Here is a 10,436-nt window from a genome sequence, read left to right as displayed (position 1 = left end):
AGAATTGCGAGACGTAAACTCAGAATACTGAGGAAAAGATTCTGAATTGCGAGACGTAAACTCAGAATACTGAGGAAAAATTTCAGAATTGCGAGACGTAAACTCAGAATACTGAGGAAAAATTTCAGAATTGCGAGATGTAAACTCAGAATACTGAGGAAAAAATTCAGAATTGCGAGACGTAAACTCAGAATACTGAGGAAAAATTTCAGAATTGCGAGATGTAAACTCAGAATACTGAGGAAAAAATTCTGAATTGCGAGACGTAAACTCAGAATACTGAGGAAAAAATTCAGAATTGCGAGATGTAAACTCAGAATACTGAGGGAACTAACGTACTGGAACGTAAACTGGAAAAAAAAAAAAAGTCAGATTGTGAGATACACTCTGGCAAAACGTAAACTCAGAATTGCAACAAATTGAAAGTCAGAGTTCTCAATATAGAGTATATCTCCGAATTGTGAGATAAAAAAAAAAAAAAAAACACAATTACCTTTTTATTTTTTCATCCTGTGGTGAAAATGGGCTTCTATACTTTCCTTTACAGGTTCAACACACTCACACAGGAAGAGATGCAAGTCTTACCTACAAACGAGTGTATCTGTCACCGAAACACTACAGGTGACCAACCCAGAGCTCATTTAATTTCCCCTGTAAATGATTAAGTACAGTCCCTTCAACTCTTTCCATCAATGAAACATTCAGAGGCTGGAGTTACGTGATGCTGAGAAAGGTGTGTGGGTAAGGATGACACACTGACGGACTCTGACTCACTTCAACTGAATCACTCACATTTATTAATTATGTGATTTGAAGTAATTTCCTTTTCTAAATTCAGTAGAAATGGATGCAGTTCCTGAAGTTCAGTTATTCTCATTTCTGTAGTCTCATTCTGTGGTCAGACTACCATATACAGTACATGACTGCATTATTAAGTCTGCAGTAAACAGTGTGTGTACTGTGCACTAATGTGATCTCTTCTAGCTATTTAAATGTGACGTATATTCTGTTGCACATTTTTCTTGGAAAGAACAATGTCACCTGCAATGTGACACAATAAGTGCATTGTATCAAATGATTAATTTAAATGTAAGTACATAGTAGTGAAGGCCACCTAATATAAAGTGGGACCAGATTTTCTAAATGTTTTGGAAAGTAGTGTCTTATGCTCACCCTAAAGTTGCACTTATTTGACCAGAAATAGAATAAAACAACAGTAATAATGTGAAATATTTAAAATAACCATTTTCTATGTGAATATATTTTAAAATGTAATTTATTTATGTGATGGCAATATGCTGTTTTGCTGCTCATGATTTTTTTTTTTTATTATTTTTATAAATGCTGAAAACGGCCCTTTTCTGATTTTTCTTTTTTTTCTTTCTTTTTTTTTTTGGAGACTGATTCATTTGTTTATTTTTTGATGAATAGATTCATTATTTGATTAGACATTTTGACACAAAAAGTAACAATATAAATATGCATTTATACCTGAGCATAATAAGGTCATCTAACAGCAATGTAGCACACTTACGTTAAAAATGTTTATCAATGCATCATGTCCACTATACACAATTTAGAAAAAAATGGTGTAGGATTAAACAAGCTGAATTAAACATGAAGTTTTAACCCTCTGTGCCTCTTCATTTGTGGGTCACACTTGGTACCTTCACGTTTTTTTGTTTTGTTTGTTTGTTTTTGTTTGTTTTTTTCAGGTAAATCAATGTAATATTTGTATTATTTTTTAGAATTTTGAGGGGGGGGGGGGGGGGTTGTATGATATTATGCGATATTTCAAAAATATTTATGAGCTATTTCTTTCCATTATTATTTAATTTTTTTTTTCCAAATTTCTCATTCATTTCCTATATCGGCCATTTTTGACTACGAAGTTACCAAGTGTTACTTTCCTCTTATTTTTTTTTTTACCCTTTAACATATCTGATTAATGTGCTAAAGTGACCAAGTGTCATCCCACTCTGATGACAAACAAACAAACAAACATGAATTTCCTATGTCAGCCTTTTGACAGCAAAGGCACCAAAGTGTTTACTTTAACATACCTGAATCATGTCCATCATTTTTTTTGTGCATTCGCATAGATAATGCGACAAAGTGTCATCTCATTCCTATAAAGCACAAAAAACTAAAAAATTCAAAATGTAAGATTTTTCGGTCAAAAGTTACTGAAGAGGCCCAGAGGATTAAAGTAGAATGACTGAAATAGTATTTTCTTGTCAAAAGTACTCCACTTTTCTACTACATTGTTTTTCACATCTTCAAAAAATCTTTTTTTTACAATGCACTATGCAATGTTCATTAAGCAGTACACTGGTATTCTACACCGTGCCTGGTAAATGATAACCAGCTTAGACTAGTCACAGCAAACAGCTCATGTAGCAGCACTAATCTCTCCTCTCTCTTCCTGGAATCTGCAGTGGTAACAGACCTAAATCTTTTAACTTGTTAGAGAGGGGTCTGGCTGCAGACCGTGGGCGAGTGGAGCTCCACTCGCTAACAGGAAATACGTCACCTCCACATAAATAATTCAAAATGGCGTCGCTGTAAGTTCTTCAAACTTTAACTCAGGTAATTTTATCTTATCATTGCTACAATGGCGAACTGACGCTGTCGTAACGTTCAGTGCAAGCAGAACGCACAGGGCTTGGATGAAATTACGCACAAATGGATGAATGAACACGATGGAATTAGACATTTCTAGCGAGCAATGTTGAACTAATGCCTATTAACTGGGAGCAGTTTAGTGTTGGGGATAGGTGAATGCTACTCTCAGATCAAATGCAGTGGCATTAATTAATATTAGCATCAATAAGTCTAAGTGTTTCATTTTCCTTGTAGATGTTGGCCCTTCGTACCATTGTGGGCAGCATTGTGCAACACTTACTGCCATCAGCAATCTATATTTTAGTGGGACCTATGTGAGTTCTGTGTAGTACAATGAAGAAAGTAAGTCAGCTGTCTTTCTGTAGGGGAAAAATATCTTTATTATGGACCTCCACATCCCCCCAACATGGCTCCCACCCTTGAATTGTGACCCTTTAGACAGTCTTCCTGTAAGGACCTACCCATTTGTACAGCAATAAATAAACTGATTTGAATTGGCAACATAACATGCTTTCTTTAAGGTCGACTCCACAGAGAAAGATGCACTTATAATTCCCACTGTGGACACAAGGGCATTTTTTGCTATGTGTAAGTGATGCATGCATTCTAAGAAAGTTTGTCAAGCTACACCGTTGATGTTAAAAAGAAGCATACGAAGATTCCTTTTTGCAACACTTATTGGAATATTCCACTTGACAAGTTATCTCATTGCCAAGACTATTCTCATAGGTGATGCTGCCACTCAAAAGAGGAATACTGTTCCTCGATTCACTGTATGCACAGCGGGAACAAGGCTTTGGCCACAAGCCCTACCGAGACATCTTGAGGTTACAACAGGATGATCTATTTTGGCAGTCATGTTCCCCTGACTTGCCCACATTAATGCAACTACTTTTGGCAGTCACGTTCCCCTGACTTTTCAATGCTGCTTAGGAAAACTGCATAGATATAGAACCTCCTCACGTTCAGAGGATGTAAGCATTGTTGGCATTTCATGTTCAACCAAACACTGAATGTTCTGCATTGTTTGTGTTCCCCAGCTGAATCATACTCTGTGTATTTAAATTGTAAATATTCCTCGTAACGCTGTCTTGATTTTTATCAGGGCTGTTGCACAACAGCTCATTCCTGGGCCATGGGAAGAACAGTCAGGCTTGGATGTTGAGGTAATATTCATTTACAGTACAATGAAAATGTACAAGAACAACATGTATAAGGTTGACCATCATTGTAAATTCTTCAAAATGGGTGTTCTTTCTTCAAGCAGGGACTACCCCTACAACATTTTGGGATTGACTGTGGAGTATTCATGGTTATGGTGAGTTGCCAAGCTCATTTTCAGGATGTTTATTGATGTCCACACAACATCCATTGTGTCCACACCATGTCCATTATGCCCATTAACGCTATTACTGAGCACCTCATTTTTATTCATCTTTGTGAATTTTTGCTCGTACACAGACATGGCAAAATATCAGCCTTTATGCTTTTATAGTATGTCTGGTACATAACTATGGAGGCAGCATTTGATTTCACCATTGTAAGTGAAGTCTTAGTGTTAACATAAAAATGTTTAATGTTAATTGTTTTGAATGACCTTACAACTGTTCTTATGTTCAGGATGACATGCCATATCAGATGGCTGCTCTGCAATCCTCAGGCAGATTTGACATGCCAGAGATTTAACAACATTGTCAGCCAGGAGCATTTTCAACAGGAGGCACACTTCAGCTGGCTTGATAGTGAGTTCAAGAAGTGTGGTTGCCACCTCTTGTTTTTTGTGGGTAATCTTACTCTCTTCCATTTCCAACATGAAACTTTTGACAGTTAAAGATGTTCATTTATTGTCTGAATTGTGACTTAATGTTCTGTCATAACTGTGTTTTGATTCTGAACAGGTGTAGTGAATTGGAAAATATATTCAAAGAGACATAATGAAATGTACAGAAAGCCGTACACCATCTCTAGGTGCAGTCGCCTACAGTGCAGCCAGCTTTACAAAGACTGTGGGGATGGCTACCAGGGAAATGGACAACGGGGAGTGCTTTTGGGGTTTTACTCCTCAGATGACCACCTTGGCTACTGTAGCTGGGATTGCTTTACAGACGATGGAGGTCTTGGAACAGGCAAAGAGTGAAAGAGTGTGTATATGCGCGCACACAGTGTGTCTTTACTGTAACAATTTTGGTTACTTGCAATTCCTGTTTTCAATATAGTGTAAGATGTTTTTTTTTTGTTTTTTTTACTCCATTAAAATTGTTAAATTGTGGAAATTAGTCATTATTTTACTATTCGATTTGTTCAAGTTAATTTCATTTGTATAGCACATATACAAAAGGCTGACCAACATGCTTTACAGATTATACCACATACACAGAAAAACAGACCAGACAAAATTTTATATAACAACAAAAAAAAATGTATATATATTTAAAAAAAAGAAGGTATATGTTGTTATTTAGCTTAAAATACAAATGTTTCATTTAATGTTCACTGCTAAATATCACACAGTGTTTACTTTCTAAAATGTATGGAATGTAACATTGGTAGTTGAAATATGTATAGTTAAAAAATAAACATGAACAAAAGGCAGAGGACCTCAAAATGTGTATTTTAAACCTACTTCTATGGTTTTATGTCTGTAGTGCAAATTGCTGGGGCAAAAAAATAATAAAGAGAGCGCTGTTGTGTCATAAACCGTAAAAGCTTAGTTTATTATTATTAATGCCAAGATAAAAGTACAGAAAATATCAACATTATGTACAAAGAGGTGACATTATATGCAAAGCACCATTTATACATGTGTATATAACAATTAATAAATAGCGAATGGAGGTGACGTATTTCCGCTCTTGAGTGGAGCTCCACTCGCCCTTGGCCGGACCAACATGGCGGACGCGTCGCGAGTGGAGGTGACGTATTTCGGCGAGTGGAGGTGACGTATTTCCGCTCTTGAGTGGAGCTCCACTCGCCTTTGCCCGGACCAACATGGCGGACGCGTCGCGAGTGGAGGTGACGTATTTCCGCTCTTGAGTGGAGCTCCACTCGCCCTATGTCTGCAGCTAGACCCTATTGACTTGTTACGTCACTACAGCACACAACCGTGACTCACCAGCCCAGCAGCCAATCACAACACACCAGCTTATTGCGTTCTCCACACAACCTGCTTATCCGTCACTTACCCTTCCCAGAGGGGACATCGTCTTCATCGGGATGTTCTCTCTCTGGCAGGGAATAAAGCTCCTCATATAGTAAACAGCTTAAGTTCAAACACGCTAGACACAACAGACCGCCACTGCCACTGAGGCTTATTTCAATGTTGTTAAAGCGATCACGGACAATTAGATCAGTCAACTGCACGCTTCATAATGTAAACATTGACACAAAGCAGGCCATGCGTATTTAGCACTGAAGCATTTCTGCAGCTGATCAACAGCTGTGGTCTTTAGCTTGAGTGTCTGTCATCAACACCCCTAAAAACCTGTTCATCGTCTCCTTATCGCAGTCTGGCGGTCACACAACGCTGCTTAAGGCCCTTTTTAACAGCAGTTATTTTGACCTGTATGAGCCTGGATGATCTGCTTAGTGAGTGAAGACCAACGGTGAAACAGTTATAGTGTGTGTGAGTCTTGGGTTAGATACCAGGCTCACAAAATTAGCTTTTAAATCCAGGTTTGTTCACACTCTATTGAAGCTGGCTTAAATCATATATTTAATTTTAGAACAAAGCTATGACCAAAAGCTTGGAATAAGTTTTCAAATAATTTGAAAATTTAAAATTAATTGGAATAAAATAAATATTAAGATGTTTTTGAAAGGAGTTTCTTTATTTGATCAAAAATACAAAACAGTAATTTCACAAATTTTTATTTTAATATTTTTTAAAATGTAATTTATTTCTGTGATGCAATGTTGAATATTCAGCATCATTTCTCCAGTCTTCAGAGTCACATGACATTTCCAAAATCATTCTAAAATGCTGATTTGCTGCTCAAAAATGTGTTGAAAAGAGTTGTGCTGCTTAATATTTTTGGGGGAAAATTGTGAAATGCTATACCATTATAAAGTTTAGGGTAAGATAAATAATACTGATACTTTTAGTCAGCAAAAAATGCATTAAATTGATCAAAAGTGACAAATGCATTTTAAATGTTACAAAAAAACAAATGCTGTTCTTTTGAATTTTCTATTCAAATAATTCTAAAAACAAAAGCATCATGATTTGCACAAAAATATTAAGCAATAAAAACTTTAAATTGTAATAATATTACACAATATTACTGTATTTTTAATCAAATAAATGCAGCCTTGTATAAGAAACTTCTTTCAAAACTATTAAAAAAATCTGAATTATTCCAAACATTTAACTGGTAGTATGTAGATCTATACATCAGAAAACACCTTGATACAATCAAAAGAATAGTGGACAGGGTTACAGCATATTACGTACTTACAATATAATACAACATGTGCATTCAAAAATATATTTATATAGAATATAATATATAGAAATCTTCAGATCCAAATAGTGATGCAATGGCTTTAAAATGTGTCAAGGCCATTTTTACAGCCCTTTTGTTCAAGCTCAGGTGGGTCTTTGCACAGGTGCACAGCGGCCCACTGACCTCCACAACCTTGAGGAAACACTTGACGCCAACAGGAGAATCAGTACAAAAGATAATTCACACTACGAAGACAAAGATCAATGCATTTTTCAGTCTGTGAACACGCACACATATGCTGTCAGATTGTTAGCAACCTGTCACAAGCACAAGCTGTGGGATTTCACACATGGCAATGATGAAATGCAAAGCTCTGTAAATCTTCATGGGATTTGGATTTTTTTTTTTCTGTGCTCCTGCTGCATGAAGGTATCTTATGAGCGTATCCCTTAACACATGCCATCTATCTAGAGATCAGAAGGGGATGTTGAAACAGTAACTCTGACCATGTAAGGCATAATGCATACAAAAATGGGAAGAGACGGCTAAAAATGTCATTTTCAATCTGATTTGCTAGCTTCAGTTCAGATTTACCCACCAGCGAACAACAGGCTGGTGTCAGTTAGACAATTTGTTGAAGCGGGCTTCTTGGTCAGCATAAAAGATTATGATTAAAACATTTAAAAATAATAGCATAATACCAGTTCAAAAATAAAATACGTGAAATATGTGTAAAAAAAAAAAAGTAAAAAATGTGTATTTATTAAAATAAATAAATAGCATGTTTCTATAAAATAATAAAATATTGTAGTATTGCAGTATAAATAAATAAAACATTTACATTTTTTAAATAAATGAATAAGCCTATTAATATAAACATACAATTATGTACAAATTATTGTATCACTGAAAACGTTTTTAAAAATCAATCAACCTGTTTAATAATAAATCAACAAAATAATTCATAAATAAATATTTATATTTAAATATTTAATTTGGAAAATTCATAAATAGTACATCAATAGTATGTTAGTATAGACATACAAACATATTTTAGTATTAGAAACTTGTTGATAGGTTGTGTAAAAAACTAAAAACATTGTCATTTATAATAAGAATTAATTATATGTTAATATATGCATCTACAACAATATTGTAATATTAGAAACCCCAATTTTAATTTATTTCAATTGATAAAAATAGTAAATAGTATGTTAATATAAACACAAAAATACAGTAGTGTTGAAAGCTTGTTAATAGTTGACTGTGTGAAACATAAAAGTAAGTAAATAAATAAATAAAATGTGTGTTAAATACATGTATTGCCGTATTGGCAACTTGTTGATACTTAAGTGTATAAATAAATATATTTAAATAAAAATCAGATTATTGTAGTAAATACATTAATTTATTTTGCAGATGACCACCACGTGCCGCTGGTACAGCAGCATCAGGCTGAGTCATGTATAGATGGTGAGGAGTTATTTTGGACTGAAGCACTGATCTAAAAGCCTCATGTCAGGTGAACAACACAAATCTGATGACTCATGCAGTGAAACTACACTTCTCTCTTGGTTTCACAGTGTACACCAGAACATAAATCTTTTACACTGCACGTCAGAGGGCACTCAACTATTAACTGACGGGTAAAAAAATACAGTACACAAACCTGAGAGCACAGAGAACAGAGTACAAATGTTGCCGCAGCTCTGTAGATCATATTGTCGAGGGACTGGCGGTCTGGCTGTGTTGCAGTAAGAATAAATGCAGAGAGGAGGTTGGTTGATTTCGCAGTATTCCCTCTCTCGTTTCAGACCTTCTGTTCATAAGAGGACAGTTCGCTGACTGAGGATTTACAGTACCGTCAGCGCTTTCAACCAATCTAAATTTGGCCAGCTTCATTGCACATGTAATAAAGCATTAACAGGACAAACAGAGAAGGGACAAATACTATTACGGCGTGAGGAAAAAAAGTATAATGTATGCAGAACTATATGTGATGCATGTGGACAAATTTTACAAAGCAACACATGACTGACTGCGACATGAGAAGCTTATCCCTCCATTCTGTAACACATTAAAGTAATAGTTCTCCCCAAAATTTTTATTTATTCACCTTCAGTTTATGTCTTCATCGAATAGATTTGGAGAAATGTAGCATTACTTCACTTGCTCACCAATGGATCCTCTGCAGTGAATGGGTGCCGTCAGAATGAGAAAACATCACAGTAATCCACAAGTAAGCCACACCACTCCAGTCCATCAACTAACATCTTGTGAAGTGAAAAGATCTTTATAATAAAAAAAATCATCATTAAGGAATTTTAACTTCAAACCATTGCTTCCAGCTATAAAATATGAGTCCATAAACCAAAATATTGCTTTCTGCAGTGAATCAGGAGAGAAATATGCACAGATCAAACACGGTTTAAAAGTGAAAACAGTTCAAAACAGCTCTAAACAATTATGTCGGTGGATTTTGATGTAAGAAAACAACATGGGATGGATGTTTTCACTGGAGGAAGCATTAATATGGATTATGGACTCGTATTTTGGCCAGAAGCAACAGTTTACGGTTAAATTATATTTAGGTAATTAACATTATTAATATCAAATATTAAACCCTAACTTAAGATATATTTACATTTTCAAATATAAAAATATATCATATGGAATTTGTCGATGTTAAATAATTTATTAACATCGAACAGCAAAATACATTTAAAAGTATGAAAAGTACTTTACATGAGCTTTACTGTAAGCATACTTTAAATTTTAAAGTTAAGAATTAATATTATTAAATGTATTTTCAAATAAAACTTTTCATTTGACAGTGCAAAGTGCACTTATGGTGTACTTAAGAAAGTGTGCTCTACCTACACTTAAGTGGGCTTTTATTTAATTTGCATTTGAAGTACACTACAAGAATACATTCAGTACAATTAATAGCTCTTCTTTTTCTCAAGGGCAGGGAATGCAGAGTTTATATAAGCTTAATGCTTCAAGGTGCAGACAGGATCTTTGTTATTGGGCATATGACTCCAGACTGCAGAGAATGCTTCACTGCTTCCAGCAGGTGTTATTTCAGACTGTCTCACTCAATAACATACTGTCATTCAGTCTCTCAGGCCTCTGAAAAGCTGTCTAGCAGCACATACTCTCTTTCCTATAGCAGTGAAAAAATGATGCATTGCTTTCCTTTATAGCTTTACCTGGTCTCCGCAGTGCAGTGCTATAAGTTATTTATTTCTGGCATCTATCGACTGCATTTAAAGTCACATCAGAATGAATAAAGGTCTACACCTACATTTAATAATCTGTTTTGCTGCGTCTGGTAATGCGGTTTGTCCACGTCTTATCTTTATTGAT

The 10,436-nt window shown here is 35.3% G+C and overlaps 1 protein-coding gene across 1 annotated transcript; it reads left to right on the top strand.

Annotated features, from left to right (window-relative positions):
• Window positions 1-2,446: 2,446 nt before the first annotated feature.
• LOC306885153 (uncharacterized protein) lies at window positions 2,447-5,325 on the top strand. Its single transcript, XM_079441509.1, has 5 exons — window positions 2,447-2,589; window positions 3,731-3,791; window positions 3,890-3,943; window positions 4,246-4,367; window positions 4,524-5,325. The coding sequence occupies exons 2-5, from the start codon at window positions 3,784-3,786 to the stop codon at window positions 4,760-4,762; spliced, it is 423 nt and encodes a 140-aa protein (XP_079297635.1). The 5' UTR covers window positions 2,447-2,589; window positions 3,731-3,783; the 3' UTR covers window positions 4,763-5,325.
• Window positions 5,326-10,436: the final 5,111 nt, after the last annotated feature.

Source organism: Barbus barbus (genome assembly GCF_936440315.1).
Source record: "Barbus barbus genome assembly, chromosome: 19".
Classification (NCBI taxonomy): domain Eukaryota; kingdom Metazoa; phylum Chordata; class Actinopteri; order Cypriniformes; family Cyprinidae; genus Barbus; species Barbus barbus.
This window is presented reverse-complemented; position numbering and strand designations above follow the sequence as displayed.